Source organism: Dama dama, chromosome 7 (assembly GCF_033118175.1).
Source record: "Dama dama isolate Ldn47 chromosome 7, ASM3311817v1, whole genome shotgun sequence".
NCBI classification, from domain to species: Eukaryota; Metazoa; Chordata; class Mammalia; order Artiodactyla; family Cervidae; genus Dama; species Dama dama.
In genome coordinates, this window is record NC_083687.1 from 22,949,238 (window position 1) to 22,975,315 (window position 26,078).

A 26,078-nucleotide genomic window follows, 5' to 3' on the forward strand; every position below is an offset into this window, starting at 1 on the left:
TGGACGGACAGGTAGTGTCTCCTCTCGATCTTTCCCGAACTCTTCCGGCTGGTGGTGGCCTATTAGTTCCGTATTCCTTATCAGGATCTCCTGCCATAAAACAACTCATGCAAATGGTTCCTATGGTGCCTGGCCAGGGTGGGCGGTTTCAATCAGTGTGCTTCCCCTAACAGAATTGCCTCATTATTAAGCGAAAAGCAAAAGGAGGTGATTCACACCTTTATGAGGATGCACAAAGAGAGGTGGGTTTCGGGATTAAGGAGGAATAATTGGAAATTTTCTAGTTCCTGAGAAGCTACCATTTCAGATTGATTGCTTGCTGCTTTTTTTTTGTTGTTAGTTTTACTTTTTAAAGATTTTTTTGATGTGAACCATTTTTAAAGTCTTTATTGAATTTGTTACAACACTGTTTCTGTATTTTGTTTGGTTTTTTGGCCGAGAGGCATTTGGGATCTTAGGTCCCCGGCCAGGGATCAAACTTGCACACCCTACTCTGGAAGGTGAGATTTTAACCACTGGACCCTCAGGGAAGTCCCCTGATTGTTGCTTTTATCTCTGAAATAAATCTTCTTCTGGATACTTTGGGACAAAGTATGGAGTTGCCTTTATTGGGTGACGAGTATAGAAGCTGGAGGGAGTTTCTTTGTAAATCAAATAGCTATTTATTTACCTAATTACTGCAGATGGCTCTGGTGAGAGTTCTTTGTATCTTTCTTTTCCTCTTCTTTATCCTTCATTTCTGAGACTGTCTTGCCCTTCCGTGTGGTCATCCCAAACGTCTGACTGCCTCGTACCTGTGCCTGCCTCCCCTCCCTCTTTACTCCGAGCATCATCTCGAGTTTCAGGATAATTCTGGCTTATTTCATGGACTAAAGATGACCCCTACACTTCCTCCTTCTTTCAGGGTGTGCTAACACCAGGACTATCACCCTCTGCTGGCCTACTTTGCATCACAATTTGAGTGAATTGAAGGAATTAGCACAGGACTAGCATGGGGTGAGTTCTTGCCTGGAGATTCCCAGGGATGGGGTCGCACAGAGTCGGACACGACTGAAGTGACTTAGCAGTTAGCAGCATGGGGTGAAGTGAAGTAATTCAGTCATGTCTGATTCTTTGGGACTCCATGGACTGTAGCTGGCCAGGCTCCTCCATCCATTGGATTTTCCAGGCAAGAATACTGGAGTGAGTTGCCATTTCCTTCTCCACGGGATCTTCCCAACCCAGGGATTGAACCGGGGTCTCCCGTGTTACAGGCAGACCCCTTAACATCTGAGCCACCAGGGAAGTCCCTGGTGGTAGCATGGGGTAGGGGCCTGACAAAGGCATGGGAAGCCCAAATCTGGGGAGATCAATGTGTTCCCAAATAGCATACTGTCTTTGGACAGCAGCTTTCAATGCACCCAAGGCACTTGATGATGGAGTAAATTTGGTAAAACCTGGGTGCCAATCTTGTCACTTCAAGAACTCTCGGAACGTTGCTATATGAAAGCATGTGTGTGTGAGGGGTGGGTGGTGGTGGTGCTGTTATGCAGTGTTTCCCAGATGGACCTGACCATGGGCCCCCTTGCTCTTCTATGAGACCAGAATGCCTTGGCAAAATCCATTAGACACCAAATTCTATATTGTTGCCTGCTATGAGTGAAGCAGAGAGATTTCCTGAATTTGTAGAACACTGAAGTATATAAAAGTCCTCAGTGTTGTTTTTCTTCCATCCTTTTTGTCTTCACTTTTTGATGCCTGGGACAAATTATTGCCCAACAGCTGGTGGATAATACGCATCAGTCCTGTGATAAATATACATGATTGTAGCGCTAGTCTACTTCTGGGCTGGAGCTGGCTTGTGGGGCCTCAAGAGAGTTGACTGTTCTGTTTTCAGGAATTAAATTATATAAATATACCCCTCAAAAGAATTTTCTATATTGGTTGCATTTCAACTTGAGATTTGGACCATTGATATGAAACACTGTGAACCCAGAACCTTAAATTCAAAAAAACACTAGAGCTTTCTAATAAGACATGAGTTAGAAATGAGATTCTAGTCCAACTGTGTCATTTCAAAGGTAAGGAAACCAAGGCATGGAGCGCTTGTGAGATTTGCCCAAAGCCATCCAGCAATTCGTGAGAATTAGAAGTCTCCTAGCTTTGGGCTGTATCAGTGAAAATCACACTCCCTTGAATTGAAGTGTCTGGGTATTTACAGAGCTTGAAGATGAATTTTGACCTAGCTATCTATCTTTTTCAGTAAAAACTGAAATTGCCATCATTGTTATAGTCATTAGAAATAAATCATTGACTCAACCAAGTTTCTCAAGAAGAGCTGTTTCCTTAGAAACAAACAAATAAAAAGCTTTCTGGATACACGGAGTGTCAGAATTTATGGTCAGCTAGTGCTGAGTGAGACTTTTAGTGCTGCATATGTGAGAGCTCAGTCAAGTCTGACTCTTTTTGACCTCTTGGACTGTAGCCCGCCAGGCTCCTCTGTCCATGGGTTTATACTGACAGGAATACTGGGGTGGGTTGCTGTTTCCTACTCCAGGGGATCTTCCTGATGCAGGAGTCAAACCCGAGTATCTTGCAGCTCCTGCACTAGCAGGCAGATTTTTTTTCTTTTTTCTTTTTTTACCACTGAACCATCTGGGAAGGCCCTCTTTTAGTGCCATAGTTCATCAGTTCTAAGATAGGCATTTTTTTCTAACCTTTCAACATTTCTGAAATTGGAATATATTGTACAATCAGTGGCATGTCATGGTTTAATAGGCAAGCTTCTTTTCTTTTCTTTTCTTAGTGGACATGAAAATAATGATGTTGCTTACAATGTTGGATTCAATGAAACATGATAATTTAATTCAGTGTAGCAATGTCAATTTGGGTACTTTCTTGTTTCCATCTTTACATGTTTATCTCTAGTCAAGCATGGACATGAATATAAATATATGTTCATTTTGGTCCATGTCACTTCTCATATTGCCTTCACTGTTATTTTTTTTCCTTTTTAGAAGGTATCATTAAGCCCAACCAATGGATCTAAATTAATGAATCACTGAGGATAAGATATGAATATTAAGCCTCAAGGAGAATCTTACTCTATGTAGACATTGTGCTAGGCCTTAGAGAGGCATTTTATTTGTACTTCCAGAAATTTTTCAGCTTGGTATTATACAAACTCAAAGTTTGTTCTAGTTATCAAGGCTTTGTGTGGGTAAGTCGCTCAGTCATGTCCGACTTTTTGCAACCCCATGGACTAATGTAGCCCGCCTACCTCCTCTGTCCATGGAATTCTCCAGGCAAGAGTACTGCAGTGGGTTTGCTATTCCCTTCTCCAGGGGATCTTCCCAACCCAGGGATCGAACCCAGGTCTCCTTTGTTGCAGGCAGATTCTTCACTGTCTGAGCCAGCAGAGAAGCCCCCATCAAGGCTTTATCAATGATTAATCTAAGAAAACATGTTTCCTCCATTCTTTTCTGTACAATATCAACCTCTGATTATGGATTATGCCGGCAGTGCTTATTATTTTTTAATTCCTCATTCTCAGGGGTCTTAAGCTTTCCCCATTGCTCTGCAGAGCACTCTGGCTTTTGGCCTCAGCCAACATCTGAATTCTGATGGGAGGGATTCCATCCAACTCTTTCTGGTGAGGAGAGAAACAACCCAATTGGAACTAACCTAAAAACATCTATCCATCTGACTCATCCCCATAAGTCAAACTGGACAAAGATGAGAATGCTATGACTTCTCTTGAGTAATATCATGAAACAGTATCTCCCCAGCATTTGCAGTCACTGAAGGAAATTTACCATATAATTATCATACCATGTGGTATGTGGGTTGCACATACCAGACAATGATAACATGAATGATTAAGTAGCAAATTAACCTCAAACTAACCAAGAGTGCTTAGTTCAAAATTTGTGCTTCTTATGTGTATGCTTGTGATTTCATATTGCATAAATATTTATACCATTAAAATTTTTCTTAGTTTATATGAATACATAAAATGTATCATTTCATAGTCTTCCACAAAGAGCATAATGATCTACAGAAAATGCCATGGCTATTGGGCTATTTATTCCTTGAACATTTTTTGAAACTGTGGCCTTGGAGGCCCTAGCACTGGTTGGGGAATATTTTTGGATTCCATAAATCACATCACGTCACTATGCCAAATCCTTGACTTTCTTCCAGCAAGATTAGCTTTAAGCAGGATTCTTATAATGAAAATAATGAAGAATAAGAGTGGCCTCTCACCTGAAGCCTTAGATAGCAGGCATTAATATTTTTAAATGCCTCCCTTTGGCTTGACTTTGATCATTTGACTGTGCATTTCAAACAATGTTCTCCAGGTAGAGGAGAATTGCACTCACCCATCAGCCCTGTTCTTTGGTTCTGAATGTAGGTATCTTTTCTCCCTGAGAAGTGTACGTGGGGAAGGAAATTGTGATTGAATTGTGAAGAAAAGCAAAGAGAAAGGATCAACATGACCAATTCAGCAGGAGAAGTGAACAGTTTTTGACTTGAAAAGGAAAAGGAATCTTATAGTCTATATTTCTGTTTTTCAGATTGCAGGTTACAATCCATTAGAAGTTTGTAAATTCAATTGAGTGGGTAGCAACCAATTTTGGAGAGAATGTCAGATAGAATAAAGTGGAATACAAGATAAAAATTGTGACTTTATCAGAATGTCTTTCTTGCAGATAGGAAGAATAGTATTTTAACATAAAAGTTTTCAAAATATAAAAATTATTTATTTTTAAATGTTTATATAGACATAGCTTTATACACACATATTTTTGTCGGTACACACTGAGTAACAATGTAAGATCTGTTTATTACTGTGTTATGGTAAAAAATTATTGAAAACTCAGTTCAGTTCAGTTCAGTCACTCAGTCATGTCAGACTTTTCGTGACCCCATGGACTGCAGCACACCAGGCTTCCCTGTCCATCACCAACTCACGGAGTTTGCTCAAATTCACGTCCATCACATTGGTGATGCCATCCAACCGTCTCATCCTCTGTTGTCCCCTTCGCCTCCTGCCTTCAATCTTTCCCAGCATCAGAGTCTTTTCTAATGAGTCAGTTCTTTGCATCAGGTGGCCCAAGTATTTGAGTTTCAGCTTCAACATTAGTCCTTTCAATGAATATTCAGGACTGATTTCCTTTAGGATTGACTGCTTGATCTCCTTGCAGTCCAAGGGACTCTCAAGAGTCTTCTCCAACACCACAGTTCAAAAGCATCATCTTGAAAGCTACAGGAGAATTATATGTAAACCATACAGTTATTTGAAGACAACTCATACTGGTTCTTCTGTTACTTCTGTTTGTGAAGATCAGTTAAAAATCTATCCTAAACAATAATGATATTGAAAACTGCCTTCTGTGTCTATCCACCAACTGGTTGCATACATGAAAACATCTTTCTACCCACACTGTAAGATTATGAATTCCACAATTCTATTTCAACACCTATGCAAATCCATTACCAACTTTGCCTGTCGTTCTACCATGTTCCCTTTCTCCTGCTCAGACTTGTTCTACAAGATGATGGTGTACATCAAAATATACTTTCCTTTTTTTCATTGGTTAGCAGTTCAAAGACAATTTTAAACTAAAAGACAACTTGGAAGCCTTCCTGTAAGTGTCTGTGGATCATCATCTCAGCAGAAGGCACAGTGGAGTTGTGAAAGTCCCTGTTAGTCTTGACTCCAGTCAGGAAGGCTTTGATCCAAGACCCATGAGTTTCATCTGCTTCCTGGTCAGTTTGCCTCGGGAGCCTAAATGGATAAGAGTGAGTGAATCTCCATTAGAGCATAAGGAAATTTACATTTGCTGCAGACTCAGTGGTCGGTTAGCTGACTAAATATTAGGTTAGTTATGTGGTGTTGTCATCTTCAGCTGGATCCACCCTTGTCTGTTGCAGGTGAAGATCCTCATGTGTGAAAATGAAGTCCCAGGCAACCACGATTTGCTGTTTAATATTATTTCTGGCCACAGAATATTCTCATAGTAGATTCCATATCCGCACAAAAGTAAGTTTGATCAGTTCTTATGTGATCCCATGAGAAATCAATCAGTTCTCTGAGACGATTGATTTATGATAAATAACATGTCATTTCAAAGAAATTTTCAAATGATTACGATGTTACCCTTTCTGATGGCAACTTTCTAAAGAAAGGGGCAATGAAAAGTTGAGAGGTGGCTGGGGCTTGTGACAGAGCAGTATTGTCACAGGGTGCAACAGTCTAGTAGAAAAACCACTTTGCAAGCCATGGAGTATGTAGACATGCAGCTCTTGAGAGGCAGAAGTACTAACTTGGCAGTCAAGCAATTTAGGTTCAAACCTTAAGTTTGTTTGTTAGCCGCACAAGTTGCTTCACTTCTCTGGGTCTTAATTTCCTTACCTATAACACGAACAGTGTCTTTTTCTCTTTTAGAGTTTTACAGTCCTTTATAGCTACAAGATGCTTAGTCAGGAAGTCGTGTCTGACCCTTTTGTGACCCCATGGATTGTAACCTGTTAGGCTCCTCTGTCCAAGGGACTTCCAAGGCAAGAATACTGGAATGGATTTCCATTTCCTTCCCCAGGGAATCTTCTCAACCCAGGGATTGAACCCATATCTTCTGCATTGGCAGGCGGATTCTTAACCACTGAACCACCGGGGAGACTCGGGTTTGATCCCTGGGTCAAGAAGCTCCCCCTGGAGAAAGAAATAGCAACCCACTCCAGTATTCTTGCCTGGGAGATCCCATGGACAGAGGAGCCTGGCGGGTTACAGTCTACGGGGTTGCAAAGGAGTTGGACACCCTTAGCAACTAAACAATAGCAACATAGCTACAAAAAAATTTATGATTCTATTATTGCAACCTAGCACTCGTTCCTAGTATCTGCTCAGGTCTTTCTCTGTGTATTGGGTGAACCATATTAGTTCCCTATCCTAGCTACAGTTAATATAGCAGAGAAGAGTTTAGTGCTCTAATTGTTGTCACTGTGCTCTCCATGGGTCCTTAAACTTTCCAACAGATGTACCCCATCCCCTGACCTTCAGCGCCTAAGTGACCACACCCAGTTTCTCGTCTTCACTGGGGGCAGCATGTTCTCTGTCAGGGCTCACATCCCTTCAGCAAATTCCTGCAATATCAGGTGCCATTTTCTTCCTAGTCCTGAACACATTTTCTCTTCATATTCACATGGAGTCTCTAAGTTGAGATGAGAGAGTAGAGTCCCACTGTAAAGAAAACCTCTGAGAATTTATGTTTTACAGGTTGGAGATAAACTTCAAGGTCCTGAAAGAAAACCCAAGACTGGAAGAATTCAAGGTATGTAGCTACAGGACAGTCTTCTTCCATTTGAAGACTGGGCAGAATAAAGGAAGGGCATGGATATTGCAGATCAATCCCCAGACCACAAGTTTTCACATAGAATAACCATCTCAAATAAGTTCTAAATGTTAAACATCATCAATAGATTTTCTTGCAATTATACTATTACCCACGGCACAGTCAATGAAACAAGTTGGCAGATATTCATACATGTTCTAGAATAGTAGACGAGAGTCCCTTTTAAAACTCAAAAGGGAAATCCGAACTAATGAGCTAACAAGAGGCAGAAGAGTGAAGAGGACAGGATCATTCATTCCTTCATTCAAAGATACTTTCAAGGTTCTCAAAAGCCTGTAGCACTCTGAGGCTGAGCGATCTCTTCAAGTGATGTAATAGGTATCATGTTGGCGAGACTGACAGAGGATAAGATGGTTAGATGGCATCACCAACTTGATGGACATGAGTCTGAGCAAGCTCTGGGAGTTGGTGATGGACAGGGAAGCCTGGCGTGCTGCAGTCCATGGGGTTGCAAAGAGTCAGACATGACTGAGCGACTGAACTGAACTGAACTGGCAAGATTGGTCACTCTAGAGAAGTGAGAGACAAACTATGGAACCATCATGAGAAGTAAGAGTGAAATCCTGTGGCTCTCACCCACATAGATTACTGGGATCTACACAGTCATGGCCAAGTATATTTCTGGGGCAAATACAAATATGTACAGATTTGGAACTAAGAAAGGAAAGAGGAGAGAAATGTAGCTAATGTGCATTGAACATTTATGACAACACTGATCTAAGTGCTGTACAAGATGCTGTCTCATTCAATGTTTTTAACAAGACTATGGCATTATCTCCAAACTATATGAATGAGAAAATAAGATGCACTCAGCTTAAGGAAATTGCAACAATGAATACATTTGGGTAGATGTCAAAGAAAGATGCAAAACAACCTGCTTCTATTCTTCTGTCTGAATCATAAATATTGGTCATCAATATCCTTTGGCTCACAGCCAGTAGGGCACTTCACTTTGTATTTATTTCAATACCTCGATAGTTCTCAGTATCATCTACTTCTTCCTACTGCACTGTTGCTATCTGAAGGCAATTCTTCCTGGGAATACTTCAACAGCTGCATCAAGTCAATCCACTCTCCTCATGGGCCAAATTAGGCTGCCACCAGTTTTTTTGAATAAAGTTTTATTGAAACCCAGCCATACTTACTCATTCACACATTGTCTTTGATTACCTTTATGCTACTAAGCAGAGCCGAGTATTTGTGACAGAGACCATATGGCCCTCAAAACTGAAATGTCTACTCTCTGGCTAGCTTTGTTGTATTTAGCAAAAACATAGACTGCCTGGTGAAATTTAAATTTCAGATAAGCCATGAGTAATATTTCATGGGTTATACATAAATGAAAAATTATCCATTGTTCTACTGAACATATTTAGTCGGTTCTCTTTATTCATGGATTCTGTATTTGCATCTTTTCCAAATCAGCAGTCACAGTGCTCTCTCAATCTTTAACAGACATGCACAGAATAACAGAAAAATTGTCAGCCAAGGTGCATGTTCCCAGTTGAATGAGGCGGCACTTGACCTTCCTACTATAAACAAGTGTTTTTTGTGGTCTATGTAGTGTCACGTGTTTTGTGTTTTTTAGTTGGTGATTTTGCTGTTTAAAATGGCCCCCAAATATAGTTCCAAAGCGATGTGTACTGTGCCTAAGAAGGTTGTGATGTGCCTTATGGGGAAAATATATGTGCTAGATAAGCTTTGTTAATGTGTTGTCATTAGTTATAGTGCCCTTGGCTATGAGTTCAATGTCAGTGAATCAAAAGCATATATTAAATAAGGTGTCTTTAAATGGAAACACACAAAACAAGCTTATGTATTGTTATATTGATTGGTTGGTGAAAATGCAAGCGAAACTTATAGGCACCTAACCTTGTATTTCTCCTAGAAGCAATGGTTACATATTCACTAGTTCAGTGTTTGTGGCAGTGACTTTATAGACTACAACTGCTGCAAATAATGAGAATTGACTGTATCTGAAAATAAAATCAATATTTAACTGGCATTTAACCTGTATTTTATCTGTCAACTCGATTTACCTGGTCCTTTACAGAAAAGTTTACTAACTCCTGCTCCATGCATGGTTAATTATCTTTTACAAATCTAATCATGTTTCCTGGTACCCCTCATATAAGCACAGAATCCAAGGTCTTTCAGGACTTGACCCTGCTTTCCTCCCCACCCTCATCTCTTGCCACTCTCCCCTCAGACACTCTGAACCAGTCTTTATGAATGACCCTCCTTTCCACATGTTCTTCACTCTCTCTAGACATCAGCTTCACAGTCTGCCTGAAACGTCTTAGTGGTTGGTGGCTGAGAACCCAGTTCAAAGTCGCCTCCTCTGGGAAGCAACCCCCAAGCCCCAGGAAGGAGTTAGATGTCCTTGTCAAAGTGTAGAAATGCTAATCAGGCCTCTCTCTCTTCTAAGGAAAATGCCATGGACCTTGCAGCCCTTCTTCTAACTGCAGCCAGCCCTGTGCTCAGCACTTTCATGGAGAAATAGGATTTATCTGTAATGGAAACAAGTGGCAGAAATCAACAGAAACATGTACAAGCCTTTCTGTGGAAACACTCTTTATGGTGATGTATTTGCATATTTGCACTTTATTTGCATATCCTACCAGAAACATTTTAAATGTTTTCTGTTCAGCATGATAATGTTTCAGATCTGGACTTGAGAAATTCTACAGAGTGGGTTCAAGTTTGTCTCTTACCATTCCTTCCTCACCCAAGTTCTCAACCACTTTATTTCTCTCTCTCAAAATCTTTTCTCAACAACAACAACAACAAAAAAAAGGATCTGAAATTCATTCTGAGAGTGATAAACACTTAGCGATTAAAGTCTTAGCTTTAAAAATGGATTTTTATACCTCTTATGCTAATGAATTAAGCAACAGAATGTGTCTAGGGTTAAATTCACTTTAATATCTTTTTCTAATACTTTCAATCACTTGACCAAAGGAAGACAGAGGTGTGTGTTCCAGAAAGAATAAAAATTCAATGAATAAAACAATTCTCAATTAAAATATTTTATTTTGTATCCTTTCACTTAGCCACTGTTTCCTTCTGCCTCTCCTTCATCCTTGTAGAAGCACACTGATTTCTGCGTATCCTAAAATGTCAAGTGTTTTTAGAATAGGAGTATCAATGCAGTCTCTCACTTCAGTTCAGTTTAGTTCAGTCACTCATTCGTGTCCGACTCTTTGCAACCCCATGAATCACAGCACGCCAGGCCTCCCTGTCCATCAGCAACTCCCAGAGTTTACTGAAACTCATGTCCATTGAATCAGTGATGCCATCCAACCATCTCATCCTCTGACGTCCCCTTCTCCTCCTGCCCTCAATCTTTCCCAGCATCAGGGTCTTTTCAAATGAGTCAGCTCTTTGCATCAGGTGGCCAAAGTACTGGAGTTTCAGCTTCAACATCAGTCCTTCCAATGAACACCCAGGACTGATCTCCTTTAGGATGGACTGGCTGGATCTCCTTGCAGTCCAAGGGACTCTCAAGAATCTTCTCCAACACCATAGTTTAAAAGCATCAGTTCTTTGGTGCTCAACTATCTTTATAGTCCAGCTCTCAAATCCATACACTGGAAAAACCAAAGCTTTGACTATATGGACCTTTGTTGGCAAAGTAATGTCTCTGCTTTTTAGTATACTGTCCAGGTTGGTCATAACTTTTCTTCCAAGGAGTAAGCTTCTTTTAATTTCATGGGTGCAGTCACCATCTGCAGTGATTTTGGAGCCCAAAAAAATAAAGTCTGCCATTGTTTCCACTGTTTCCCCATCTATTTGCCATGAAGTGATGGGATCGGATGTCATGATCTTAGTTTTCTGAATGTTGAGCTTTAAGTCAACTTTTTCGCTCTCCTCTTTCATTTAATCAAGAGGCTCTTTAGTTCTGCTTCACTTTCTGCCATAAGGGTGGTGCCATCTGCATATCTGAGGTGACTGATATTTCTCTCGGCAATCTTGATTCCAGCTTGTGCTTCTTCCAGCCCAGCGTTCCTCATGATGTACTCTGCATATAAGTTAAATAAGCAGGGTGACAATATATAGCCTTGACGTTCCACTTTCCCAATTTGGAGCCAGTCCGTTGTTCTATGTCTGGTTCTAATGTTGCTTGTGGATCTGCATACAGATATCACAGGAGGCAGCTAAGGTGGTCTGGAATTCCCATCTTGTGAAGAATTTTCCATAGTTTATTGTGATCCACACAGTCAAAGACTTTAGCATAGTCAATGAAGCAGAAGTAGATGTTTTGGTGGAATTGTCTCGCTTTTTCTATGATCCAACAGATGTTGGCAATTTGACCTCTGGTTCCTCTGCTTTTCTAAAAGCAGCTTGAACATCTGGAAGTTCATGGTTCATGTACTGTTGAAGCCTGGCTTGAAGAATTTTGGGCATTACTTTACTAGCGTGTGAGATGAGTGCAATTGTGTGGTAGTTTGAGCATTCTTTGGGATTGCCTTTCTTTGGGATTGGAATGAAAACTGACCTTTTCCAGTCCTGTGGCCACTGTTGAGTTTTCTAAATTTGCTGGCATATTGAGTGCAGCACTTTCACAGAATCATCTTTTAGGATTTGAAATAGCTTAACTGGAATTCCATCACCTCCACTAGCTTTGTTCGTAGTGATGCTTCCTAAGGCCCACTTGACTTTGCATTCCAGGATGTCTGGCTCTAGGTGAGTGATCACACCATCGTGATTATCTTTGGGTCGTGAAGATCTTTTTTGTATAGTTCTTCTGTGTATTCTTGCCACCTCTTCTTAATATCTTCTGCTTCGGTTAGTTTCATCCCATTTCTGTCCTTTATTGAGCCCATCTTTGCATGAAATGTTCCCTTGATATCTCTAATAATCTTGAAGAGATCTCTAGTCTTTCCCATTCTATTGTTTTCCTCTATTTCTTTGCATTGATCACTGAGGAAGGCTTTCTTATCTCTCCTTGCTGTTCTTTGGAACTCTGGCATTCAAATGGAAATATCTTTCCTTTTCTCTTTTGCTTTTTGCTTCTCTTCTTTTCATAGCTATTTGTAAGGCCTCCTCAGACAGACATTTTGCTTTTTTGCATTTCTTTTTCTTGGGGATGGTCTTGCTCCCTGTCTCCTGTACAATGTCACGAATCTCCGTCCATAGTTCATCAGGCTCTCTGTCTATCAGATCTAGTCCCTTAGATCTACTTCTCACTTCCACTGTATAATCGTTTGGCTAATCACATAGATGTCCTTGCAACTATAGCCCATTTAAAAGGGAGTTAAATGAAGTAAATTATTATTTTGGCCTATCCTAAAGCCTATTCTGGGAAATTCTAGGTAAAAGGTATGAGGAAGTGAGCAAACAACTTCTATTTTGCTGTTGTTCAGTTGCTCAATTGTGTCCAACTCTTTGCGACCCCATGAACTGTAGCCTGCCAAGCTTCTTTGTCCATGGGATTTCTGAGGCAAGAATGCTGGAGTGGGTTGTTCCTTCTCTAGAAGATATTTGCAGCCGAGGGATCAAACCTGCATGTCCTGCATTGGCAGGTGTATTCTTTACCACTGAGCCACCAGGAAGCCCAGCTTCTTTTATTTAGTGAACTCTAAACTTTTAAAAATTACAGTGCTTTAGCCTTCTGTGTCAACCTTCTGTCAACCTCCAAAAACTACTCCCCTCTGAAGTTCTATATAGATCCTCTTTAAAAAACAATGAAAATCATTAGACAATTTTTGTTTCTAGAATTCCTCCATATCTCTGGAGAAAACTGTCTTGTTGTAATACTTAGCTACAATCACTGTCCTGAAAGCAGATTCTAGTAAGAAAAGTTCACATCCTGACCTCTGTGGGGATTTTGGTGGAATCTCCTGCCCTGCTGTGAGCTCCCTTACCTTCTCCATATTTTTCAGCCTCTAAACCACTTTTCAGGACCTCTTGCTCCTCTTTTTTTCTCATGTGGATTATTTGTGCCTTTAACTTCCTTCGTCTGACATGTTGGGTGCTTAATCATTTTTGAGTGAAACAACCATCTTTTTACCAACAGGACTCAAACAGTGCATCACGCCTCTCCGTGGCAGCACCGTCTATAACTCTGCACATTCTTGACTATCAAGCCCCAGAGCCCATCAGGAGTATAGCTCAAGGAATCCAAAAGAACTGCCCATTGGATTACGCCTGCATAATTAATGCTGTGAAATCATCAGAAGCAACATCTGGAAATATTGCATTTATAGTGGAGTTACTAAAAAACATTTCTATGGATTTGTCTGATAATGTCACCCGAGAGAAAATGAAGGTATTCTTTGTTAATTTCATTCAAAAATCTGACAATTTTTTTTTCAAAATCTTGCACTTTAATAGTTTCAAAATAGTTTTCAGGGTAAAAACTACCATAACCACAATAACAGTTCATTTCAGTTTTGGGTATGGATTCATCTTAGTTTGTGGACGTTTTTAAGAAACAATGAAAGTCGCTCAGTTGTGTCCAACTCTTTGCGACCCCATGAACCATACAGTCCATGGAAATCTCTAGGCCAGAATACTGGAGTGGGTAGCCTATCTCTTCTTCAGCGGATCTTCCCAACCCAGGAATTGAACTGGGGTCTCCTGCATTGCAGGTGGATTCTTTACCAATTGAGCTCTCAGTGAAACCCCTTTGAAGAAATAAGAATATTTTTAATACAGGTTTTTGTACAGACTGAATATTTGCAAGGAACTATCACATAATAATCCTGTGAGGAAGACTTTGACTACTATAAAGTTTCCCAAATTTTACTTTTGTAAAATGTTATTGTACTGAGAAATGTCAGCAGAGATTCCATTTCTTAAAAGAGAGATCTGTAGTACAGCAGATATAGGAATTCTGGGGTAAATGAAGCCAAATAGGTCTTACGGCAGGACTTTATAGAGCTTTAAATGTGTTAATAAACTTTGGCACTCTTCACAAGGGTCAGTGGGACGGGGCGGGTTGTGGATAGGGATATGGTGTGCTGTATTTGGATTGCCATAGGATCTACTCCCAACTTCCTCCTTAAACAGTCATTAATATCTCATGGAAAACTTGGGTTATACAAACTGAAGTTGGAAATGCTGCCTGGGGCATATGATAAAGCAGGTATCCCTGCTCTGTGGTTTCATTTCATCTTATTTGCTTATTTCATTTTATTTTGTCTTATTATTTTTTAGTTTATATTTATTGATTTTTAAAAATTGAGGTATAGTTGCTTTACAGTGTTGTGTTAATTTCCACTATACAGCAAAGTGAACCAGTTTCAAGTATACATAGATCCCCTCTTTTTTGGGTTTCCTTCCTATTTAGGTCACCACAGAGCATTAAGTAGAGTTATCAATATTATCAGTTATCTATCTTATCCATATTAGTGTACATATGTCAACCCTCAATCTTACTTTGCATATTTCATTTCTTTTTATCATATTTTGTTTTTAACATTTCTAATTTTTTTCCTCTCTCTGAAGTCCTACTAGTATGAGAATTCTAATAAACAGTGAATTTGAAGAGAAACATGTCAAATAATAGCAAATCATTTGATCTTTAGAAACTTGAGGTTTTAGAAATCAACTTTGTACCACAGCGTGGACATCCCCAGTATAGTATCCACTTTTCTCCACTGCAGAGCTACAGCAAAGTGGCCAACCACATCCTCGACCCAGCGGTCATTCCAAACTGGGCTTTCATTCCGGACAAAAATGTCAGCTCCGATCTGTTGCAGTCAGTGAACTGGTTTGCGAGGCAACTCCACATCCAGGATGAACCTGAGCACATTGTGGATGAATTCTTCATTCAGACAAAAGGGTTCCCCATCAAGAACAATACCTCGGAGAGAAGTCTCAGTTTCTCCATGAACTTGAACAATACAGTGGAGGGTATCCTAGGAATCATAGAGATTCCCAGGCAAGAGCTGCGGAAGCTGCCCCCAAATGCCTCCCAAGCTGTTGGCATAGCTTTTCCCACTTTGGGGGCTGTCCTGAAAGAGGCCCACTTGGAAAATGCCCACCTTCCCAGGCTGGTAAATGGACTGGTCCTGTCGGTGATTTTACCAGAAAGATTGGAGCAAATCTTATTCACCTTTGAGAAGATCAACAAATCCCAGAATGCCAGGGCCCGATGTGTTGGCTGGCACTCCAGGAAAAGGAGGTGGGATGAGAATGTCTGCGAAACAACGCTGGACACCAAGCATCGAGTGAAATGCCGGTGTAACTACACCAACGTGATGATGTCTTTTTCCATCCTCATGTCCCCCATATCTGTGGACAACAAAGTTCTGGACTACATCACCTGCGTTGGACTCAGCGTCTCCATCCTTAGCTTGATTCTTTGCCTGATCATCGAAGCCACCGTCTGGTCCCGTGTGGTCATGACAGACATATCATATATGCGACATGTATGCATTGTGAATATAGCTGTATCGCTCTTGACTGCCAATGTGTGGTTCATCTTAGGCTCCAACTTCAACAAAAAGGCCCAGGACTACAACTGGTGTGTTGCGGTGACATTTTTTAGCCACTTTTTCTACCTCTGTCTGTTTTTCTGGATGCTCTTCAAAGCCCTGCTCATCATCTATGGACTGCTGGTCGTTTTCCGGAGGATGATGAAGTCCCGCATGCTGGCCATTGGCTTTGCCGTTGGCTACGGGTGCCCGTTAGTCATTGCTGCCACCACCGTGGCTATCACAGTGCCGGGGAAAGGCTACGTGAGACATGGTGCCTGTTGGCTTAACTGGGATGACACCAAAGCCCTTTTAGCCTTTGCCATCCCAGCCTTGGTCATTGTGGCTGTGAATCTTGTTGTGGTTTTGGTTGTTGCTGTCAACACTCAGAGACCCTCTATTGGCAGTTCCAAGTCTCAAGATGTGGCCATAATCCTGAGGATCAGCAAAAATGTCGCCATCCTCACCCCACTGTTGGGACTGACCTGGGGTTTTGGAATAGCTACGCTCATAGAAGGCACTTCCTTGATATTCCATATAATCTTTGCCCTGCTCAATGCTTTCCAGGTAAGTTTTGGGAGAGAGACTTATTTTATTGATACTATTGATACTATTAGCTACTTTTTATTTACAAAATATTATCTTATAATTTGGTATTCTGGCTATACAACATAATATGGTTATGGTTTAAAAATATAGAATACCCCATATTCCTTCCATTTCCTTTCATATCTTAGAGACATATATCTGTGACATCTCTCTGTCCTTTGATTGTCCAGTTGGATTTTGATGATCAGGCTGATTGGGCCGGCATCTCCTTTTGTCTTTTCTAAAGTTTCCATGTGAAAAGACATTGACCTTCACTTATGGAGGACTAGTCTTTGGTTAGGGATGTGTGAGGCTGCAGTTACATATTATGTCTCAAAACAAGCACAATTTTTATCCTTTCTCAAATAGTCTAGGGAATCTATGAAATAATAGTCATTTTTTTCACAGCATGCAGAGATGATGGCCCACGCTACTCACTTTGGATGTTAATCAGTCAGGGATTCTCGTACCCCCTCCCTGCTATTCTCTGTAAAATAAGTGTCATTTGTTATTCACAGAAATGGATCCCAGCAATGTCACTTTCTCTGGTCCTCGACTTCTCCTCTGTAAGATAAAGATAGATCTAAAATGATCTCTAATGTCTTTTCTTGTTTACCATGCTTGCTTTAATAAGATTATCCATCTAAAAGTCATTCCACTTCATCTTGGCTACTAAGCCACTTTTAGGAAGCTGTCATTAGGCTGCTTTCTGCACCCATGGGTAATAGAAAATTTAGGAAGCTTATGTATATATATATATATATTTAAATATATCTATTTATTTGGCTGTACTGGGTCTTAGTTGCAGCAAGTAGGGTCTAGTTCCCAGACCAGGGATCAAACCCAGACCCCTTGCATTAGTGGTGTGGAGTCTTAGCCACTGGGACACCAGGGAAATCCCAGAAGGTTCATATCTTTTTAATATATTTTAAATCAGGAGCTGGCAAACTGTGGCCTGCTGCCTGTGTTTGTAAATAGTTTTTTTGAAACACACCTTACACACAGGCTTACAAACACATCTTTTTATTGAAAAAGTTTTATTGAAATACACTTACACACACACACATTTCCCCTGTGGTGGCTCTTGTGCTGCAGTGGCAGGGGTGAGATAGTCGGAACAGAGGCTGTAGAAACTGCAAAGCCTAAAATATTTATTATCTGCTTCTTTTCAGAAAAATATATTCAAAAATTTTTTGACCAATGCTTTAACGAAAATAAACATAACTGTTTAATAAAGCAACAAAATATTCCATGTCACAATTACTCTATTTCAAAACCTAATGCGAAATAATAAAGCCAACTTTAAAGTAATGCCAACTCAGTACAATTATATACCTTATTCATAATTCCTTAATAACGATGGAGAACATTTATTTCAATCTTTCCTCTGTATTGCCTTAAACAGAAACCTTTTACTTAAGGTTTTCTTTGGGGGTGGGGATCAAAAGCTCTTGGACTCACATAAATCTCGCCTGCTCTTGAAGTTATATTTATTACCACTGACCTTACCTCATTATTTTGCAATTTAATTAAACCCCAGGAAATTCTGTTCTGCATTTCTCTTTTGGATCATTTCTGTTTCTATTGTCTTGGTAGAAAGAAAATTTCTAGACTCCCTTTAGTTACACACATTCCATTTTTCTAAAACAAGCTTTCTCTGTGACTTACAATTAAACATTTTCAGTTTTCTGATCAATGTTTCTTCCCCATGAAACCATCCTTAGAAACCAGGATTCTCTTCACTCTTGTGGCAGGATTCAGATTTTCCTTGGACCCCCAACTCCCATGACTTAAAAGGATTGACTGTCAATTACTCTGATTTTGTAGGTGACCAGATAATTTAAACTCCGAGAGACCTTGGTCTTACAGGTTTCTTTAGACTTCTCTCTCTCTCTCTCTTTTTTTTATGCAGTAACTTCTTTCACCAGTTTTAGAGACTCTAGCTGCCTGTTTCTTGACTTTTCTATTGAAAGTAGGCTAGAATACATTTCATTTTCCCATGACACCTTCCCTGATTGTGACTTTGAATGACAAAATTTTACATGTGTGTTACTATCATCATGAGTAAGAACAACCACCTTAATACCTGGGAAGAAAGTAAACAGATTTAATAAGTTTGAAAACTATCCTACATTTGAAGCCATTCAAGAAATATCAATCACTCTCACGCACAAACATGGAGGTGGTCCTGTCTTTTTGACGTCCATTCAAAGAAAACCCTCATTAGTGCATGAGAGTCAGTAGACACTGACTAATATATGATAACTGTCTTTGATGGAATCTAGAAGAGTGGTATTAAAATAACTACTGGGTTATGGTCTGCAGAACTGTCCCTCATACTTTTGTTGAATTCTGTCACAGGGGCTCTTCATCTTGCTGTTTGGAACCATTATGGACCACAAGGTAATTTGAATTTGTGTCACTCACTGTAAATGTTTTCCATGTGGTTGGGGGGAGCGGGAGGATGAAACAGCCTTGATCAGAGAGGACAGTGGAGAAGAGTTGAGTTTGTGGGGTGGTTCAAGGCATCCGCTGCAGGGTGGGGGGAGGGAAGAACTATACTCTCTCTTGTCCTGTTCCTTCTCAAGTCAACTGGAGGTTATATTTGAACATAGCCAGTGAAACAAATAGAAACCATGACCAGAACTTTAATCTTAGTCCTAAATCGAGTTATGATTACACCTCAACTTTTATCCAAGTTTCATTATTTTTCAAGCATGGTGCTGAACCATCTGATGCTGCTTCTGCCAGAGTGGCTGGCCTCAGAGTTTCAGGACCCAGGTCTAGACCTTGAGGATGTTGTCATCTCTTCACTCTCATTGCTTCTTTAGATACGAGATGCTTTGAGGATAAGGATGTCTTCACTGAAGGGGCAGTCGAGGGTAGTAGAGGTAAGCCTCTCCCTTTCAGTCTCAAAACCGGAAGGTCAGTGTTCTCAGTCGAGTCATGCAGACAAATACTATAGCTCAATGTTTGGGATTTGTTAGCAAACAGAATCATGAGGGCATACCTTTATTCATTCATTTCTTCAATCAGCAAATTTGGAGCATCCTGCTAGAGCTTAGGATCACTGGAACATACCCCTCAAGAAGAGTTTCCAGGGAATCCTGGAATGGAATTCCAGGGAATTCCCTGATGGCCCAGTTGTTGGGGCTCCATGCTTTCACACTCGGGGCCTGGGTTTGATTCCTGGTTGGGGAACTAAGATCTTGCAAGCCCTGCAGCATGGCAAGAAAAGAAAAAAAAGCAAAGTTTCCATACTGGTTGTAGTTCAACTAAATACATTTGGACCATTAAGAGAGAGACAATGTGAACGCAGACCATAGATTCATAAAATGCCAGAGCTGGAAATAAGACATGAGTTAGAAGTGAGATACTAGACCACCCTTGTCATTTCAGAGGTAAGGAAACGAAGGCCCAGAGTACTTATGAGATTTGACCAGAGCAACCCAGCAATTTGTGAGAATTAGCATTCTTCCTGCCGCGGGCTTCTGCAGCGAGCCACACTCCCTTGAACTGAAATGTCTGTGTATCTAAAGATCTTGAAGATGACTTTTGACCTACTTATCTGTCTCATCAACTACCAACTGAAATTGCCACCATTGTTATATTAATGAGAAAGAAGTCATTTACTCAATCAACAGTTTCTCAATAAGAGCTGCTTTTAAACAAACAAATAAAAGGCTCTCTGGAGACATATAGAGTCAGAATTTATAGTCAGCTAGTACTGAGTGACTTTTAGTGCCAGAGACCATCGATTCTAAGATAGGCATTTTTTATCCACTTTTGAATATTTCTGAAATTGGAACACACTGGGTAATCAATGGCATGCCATGACTTAATTGGCAAGTTATTTTTTCATGTCCTTCCTCTGCGGACATAAATTATAATGATGTTGCTTACAATGTGAGATTCAGTGAAATATGATAATTTAATTCAGGGTAGCTGTGTCAACTTTGGTACTTCATGTTTCCATTGTTGTATGTTTATCTTCAGTCAGGCATAGACATAAATATAAATCTATGTGCTTTCCGGTCAATGCCATTCTTCATTGACATCAGTGTTATTTTTTTCCCCTATTTAGAATGCATCATTAAGCCCAACCTATGGATCTAAATTAATGAATCGTTGAGGATAAGATGTGAGTATTAAAAAATCAAGGAGAAGCTTCGGGAAGGGAGCTAGGGATATCTTTCAGAGAATGGAAACGTCTTTATTGCCGAGCACATTAATGAAAACACACACATCTTTAAAACCCATGTCAGCTCAGTTTACTTGATCAGATCTTAAGAATACATCTTTTTTTTTTTTTTTTTCTGTCCTCAGTGAGAGGATGCAGTCATCATCCCCATTCTGATACAGGATATATCTTGCTGTTTCAGTTCAGTTCAGTTCAGTCGCTCAGTCATGTCCGACTGTCTGTGACCCCATGAACCGCAGCACGCCAAGCTTCCCTGTCCATCACCAACTGCTGGAGTCTACCCAAACCCATGTCCATTAAGTCGGTGATGCCATCCAACCATCTCATCCTCTGTTGTCCCCTTCTCCTCCTGCCTTCAATCTTTCCCAGCATCAGGGTCTTTTCCAATGAGTCAGCTCTTTGCATCAGGTGGCCAAAGTATTAGAGTTTCAGCTTCAACATCAGTCCTTCCAGTGAACACCCAGGTCTGATCTCCTTTAGGATGGACTGGTTGGATCTCTCTGTAGTCCAAGGGACTCTCAAGAGTCTTCTCCAACACCACAGTTCAAAAGCATCAATTCTTCCCACTCAGCTTTCTTTATAGTCCAACTCTCACATCCATACATGACCACTGGAAAAACCATAGCCTTGACCAGACGGACCTTTGTTGACAAAGTAATGTCTCTGCTTTTTAATATGCTGTCTAGGTTGGTCATAACTTTCCTTCCAAGGGGTAAGCGTCTTTTAATTTCATGGCTGCAATCACCATCTGCAGTGATTACACACACCTTAATTCTCTCTTGCCAGTGAGTGTTGACACTTACAGTAGCCCCATTGTTGAGCAGGAAGACCTCATTGATCGGAATCACAAAGCAACAAGCACGTCTCTCCCTAAAGAAGCTGGTGTTCAGAATCATCCCTAAAGGGATGAGGGTGGAGTTGTGCAAATCAGCTGCCTCCTCACAGCCACCCTCTGAGCCTTATTTCGACACAGGTGAAATCAGGGGAAAACAAATATTAGTCAGTCGTGCAGGGGAGGATAAATCACAAAGTGGCAGCCTGAAGCCTGAGAGGTAAAAGGGGAATGTGGGCAGGGTAATCGGAGAGGCTTCCTGCCTTTCTGCATGGATGCAGAGGAGTCTCAGATTTTTTTTTTTAACACCACCCAGCAACAGGCACAACCTCTTTTACATTCCTTTCCTTTCTGAATCATGGCCCATCTATTGAGCAATGGGGCAAAGGAAGGGGTTGAAACAATCTCATGGAATGAAAAACTCTCTGAGTTGGAAGAAACTTTAAGGGACCTCTTGGATTAAAGATGATACAAACCTGCTGTCATGCTGCTGTGGCCATTGTCACATGGTCCCCAGAAGAGGGAAGGGGCTCTTTCATATACATTGACTGGCATGTACCTGGTGCTATGAAAAGAGAGGGGAAAACACTGGTGCATTATCCTTAGTTAATCGCCTTCATATTTGAATTTTAATTTTTAGAACTTTAAAGGGGAGGATTCAGTAGAACTTTGAAGAGCTAATGCCCCCAACTTCTGTCCATATCCTAGCCTATAGGGATCTTCCATGGTGGGACATTGCTATAGAATTTCTTGATTAGTCCCTGAGGAGAGGTAGTTCAGATGACCAAGTAAAGCCGATCTTTTCCATTGTTGTTGTAAGTAATTTCTGACTCTTTTGCAACCCCACGGACTGTAGCCCACCAGGATCCTCTGTCCATGGGATGTCCCAGGCACGAACACTGGAGTGGGTTGCCATTTTCTTCTCCAGGAGATCTTCCTGGACCAGGGATTGAACTCACATCTCCTGCATTAGCAGTGGATTCTTTACCACTGAGCCACCAGGGAAGTCCAATCTTTCCATCAAGGTTCTAACTGGATCTGTTTGGGGAAGCTTTTTAGACCAGAAGTCCCCAATGTTTTTGGCACCAGGGATTGGTTTCGTGGAAGACATTTTTTTCTATGGACTGGGGGTGGTGATGGTCTCAGGATGATTCACGAGTATTACATTTATTGGGTCCTTTATTCTAATCAGCTCCACTTCAGATCATCAGACATTAGATGTCAGAGGTTGAGGACCCCTGTATTAGACTATCTTGGGTGGAGGAGGCTGGGCCACCTGGGGATATGACCTCTAACGATTCTAGAGAAGAGAGGTGTAGATGAAGTCTCCACTTTAGCTAGCTCAGCACACCTGGCTGACTGTATTAATTGTTGGAGACAACCAGCAGAAGACAAGATCTGGGATTGCACCAGTTAGTAGAATCGGAGGTGCTCAATGTTTGGCCCGGATCAGGAGGAAATGGAGGAAGGAGGCGGCAACACACTAACAATTTTGCAAAAAGAAATGCTCAGCGCCTCATTCTTCAGCTTTCAACCTCTATTTCTGAACCTGTGAAGTGGGGGATGGATGAGGATTGCATTCTTTCAGCACATCTTCTGTGGGTGACCCTGGGCCTATTGAATTTTCCCGGTAATTGCAGTCTCTCTGCTTTTTACATCTGAACCCAGGAAGAATCAGAAGCGCTCAAAAGCAGCAGCTGGCACCATGCTGGAGGCAAAACAGGCTCAGAGGATAGGACGGGAAGTTCATGACCAGGGATCCTCTGCAGCCCTGGGAAGGTCTTTCAGCAGAAAGCAGGTCTCCCGTCACGGGGCTGAGAACAGAATTACAGCTCAAGACACAGGCAGGTGGGGAGCATAAAGCTGGATCGCGGTCGAGGCTGGGGTTAATCACAAGGCAAAGGCAGTTTTTCAGAGCTTAAACCAGGACACAAAACCTTAGACTAAAGGGCTCTTGGGTCAGAAAAGGGGCCGGAGGTCAGATAAAGGGCCCCCCATTGTTGGAAACACCACATATCCCAGGGACCTCAGGTGGAACTGTTATTAGGAACAAGGTCTGGACACGTGTTAGGAGAGGTCCGGGGACTGTGGAAGGACAGCAGCGGTGTGAAAACCGGGCCATTTCCCCCACATCCTAACTGGGGGACTCCGTCCTGGGAAGTAGGGGAGGAAAGGGAAGGGGGTTTTTTAACACGCAGCCAACGCTGCACAGCGCCCTCTGCTGTTCATACGGAGGGCCTGCCTTTAATAGGACCCAGTAGAGCTTGTGATTAGCTTGTTATTAACCTAGTGTGATTTCAGAGTCACTAGGATGGCTCCTCCCTTCTTCTGAAATCTCTTCCATGTATTCGTGGTTAAACTTCACTTAAAAAATCTCTTTATTCCAAGGGAGAAACGGGACGGATAGAACAGATACCCGGAGAGAAGCACCAAGGTTTTCCTAGAAAGTTGCAAATTCAGAGGACTGAGTCATTCTAGAGATCAAGCTTACCTAGCAGAAGAGTGAGAGGGGGCCTTGAGAATTTAGGCGTGCAGGAGTGGCCTGGGGAAGGCAAAAGGCCCAGAAAAATAAAGCTGGGAGCTTAGCCTTCCTACTGTGTGACCTTGAAGAAATTGCTCAATGTTTCTGTGTCTCCATTTCCTCATCTGTAAAATGAAGCTAATAATAACAGTATACACCTCTCAGGTTTCAGGACTCAATGAGCCAACATATTCAAGATTCATAGACTAATACCTGGTTCAAATTAAGTTGTTGTTTTTTGTTTAGTTGTTGTATCTGCCTCTTTTGTGACCCCATGGAACGTAGCCTGCCAGGCTCCTCTGTCCATGGGATTTCCCAGGCAAGAATACTGGAGTGGGTGGGTTGCCAATTCATTGTCCAGGGGAATCTTCCCCAGCCAGGGATTGAACCTGTGTCTCCTGCCTTGGCAGGCAGAGTTTTTTTTTTTTTTTTTTTTACCACTGAGCCACCTGGGAGGCAAGTTATCCGTACATGCCAGCTATTATTCTGACTTAACCAGCATGTCAATCATTTTGCCTAGGCTGCCCCATGCTTCATGGAAGTCCTGGGTCCTGGCTGGAGAGTTGAACTCCTGCAGGAGGCTGGAAGACAGGCTGCAATGTAGAGGGACAGTCATGTTTCTTTGGAAGACTTTCTCTTCTTGCCAGAAATGATGTCTGAACTCTCAGTAAGAAGGTTTGCCGAGGAAAAATTGAGGGGAGCATTTGGTGACTGGGCTTTAAGGACGTGGATTTATGGACCCTTTGATCTATCCATGACCTGCAAAAGCCTAGCTTCTTGGTCAATGTTGGCAAGATTAAGACTTAATCCCCTTCCACCCCCCAGGATTTGCTCTGCGGTTCCTTGGCTCAACCTCCCATGTCTCTGCATGGATCCTGGGCGCTTTGGGAGGTCAGGATCTGGATCCAGGTTTGGGGCTGGTTGGGGATAGGCATGGGGGTGGGGTGGCAGGGAACATACTTAATTTACTTTGGAGACAGTTAAAGCATGCTAGGTTTCCTAAAGATAGGGAATAATTAAATAAATAAAAAGGACTTATTTGGTGGGGCGCAGGGAGCTGCACTGTGCAGCTTGTGGGATCTTAGTTCCCCAACCAGGAATCGAACCTGGGCCCTCAGCAGTGAAACTGTGGAATCCTAACCACAGGACTACCGGGCAATTCCCAAGAGGACTTTTCAATGTGCTTGCTATTTTGCTCTGTTTTAGATCTTGAGTAAAATAATTTTGCCCCTGGGACCTTGCTTTCTCCACTTGTGAAGCAGAAAAAAAAATTCTTGTAGGTATTATTATTTGTGTGTGCATGTGTGTTTGTGTCTGTTTAAACCTCTGTACATATGTACAACTATTTTGGTTGTTATTTTAGAAATAAAAATGAAAACTTTTATTTTCTTTTTTGTCTCTTTATTTAATATAATTATATTACAAAATAGAACATACAATATCTCCTGCATAATCCTATGCTTTCAGAAGTGAAATACCCACATTCTTCAAAATATTAATATCTTGTTTTCTGACTCCAACATCCAGGTGTGAACCTTAGGCAGAGATATCTCAGACCTGAGCAACTCAGTTTGAAGATTAATTTTCTCCTTGGAATTTTTCCCCTCCTGGTAATTCTCATCTTTGGACATAACTCAATGAGTCCATTGAGAAATACATTTTTCACCCTTGTTAGGTGGTTTGGTGATACTTTACCATCTCTTTCTACCTTCCCACCTTCCATTCATTGCTTAAAGAGGTGTGGCTAAAAGTTTGCATTGCAAACAGCAGGCGTGGCTTTCACTTAGTGTTTGGTTTCCCAGCCCAAGTCTCCAAGAGCTAAAAACTGCTCAGAGAGAGGGGAATTGGCTTTCAGAGAGTTACAAGATCTCTGGGAACCAGTCAGTCAGAAAGCAACATCACTTAAAGAGGCAACAGAGAGGGAAGCACATCCTGCCCTTTCGCACAATTTCCTCTTCAATCTTCTGCTAAGATTTAAGAGCCCTCAGCACAGGATATGATGAGGCAGCAAAGAGAAGCTCTCAGCTGATAAAACAAAATGAAGAATGTTGAAACTCATTCAACAGGAAACAGTCACGTGTAGACAGAAGCCATTTTAAGACAGTGGGTAGAACCTTTG

General features: G+C 41.4%; 1 protein-coding gene across 1 annotated transcript in view; it reads left to right on the forward strand.

The window, feature by feature from the left end:
- Window positions 1–25,319, forward strand: part of LOC133059064 (adhesion G protein-coupled receptor F4-like) — a 28,677-nt gene extending 3,358 nt beyond the window's left edge. The window contains exons 2-10 of the mRNA XM_061146097.1: window positions 5,917–6,025; window positions 7,259–7,313; window positions 9,823–9,974; window positions 13,414–13,665; window positions 15,005–16,384; window positions 18,767–18,808; window positions 19,237–19,296; window positions 20,490–20,546; window positions 24,480–25,319. Of these exons, the coding sequence (XP_061002080.1) occupies window positions 5,939–6,025; window positions 7,259–7,313; window positions 9,823–9,974; window positions 13,414–13,665; window positions 15,005–16,384; window positions 18,767–18,808; window positions 19,237–19,296; window positions 20,490–20,537 (2,076 nt within the window). The 5' untranslated portion in view covers window positions 5,917–5,938 and the 3' untranslated portion in view covers window positions 20,538–20,546; window positions 24,480–25,319. The remainder of the gene's footprint in view (window positions 1–5,916; window positions 6,026–7,258; window positions 7,314–9,822; window positions 9,975–13,413; window positions 13,666–15,004; window positions 16,385–18,766; window positions 18,809–19,236; window positions 19,297–20,489; window positions 20,547–24,479) is intronic.
- The last annotated feature ends 759 nt before the right edge of the window (window positions 25,320–26,078 follow it).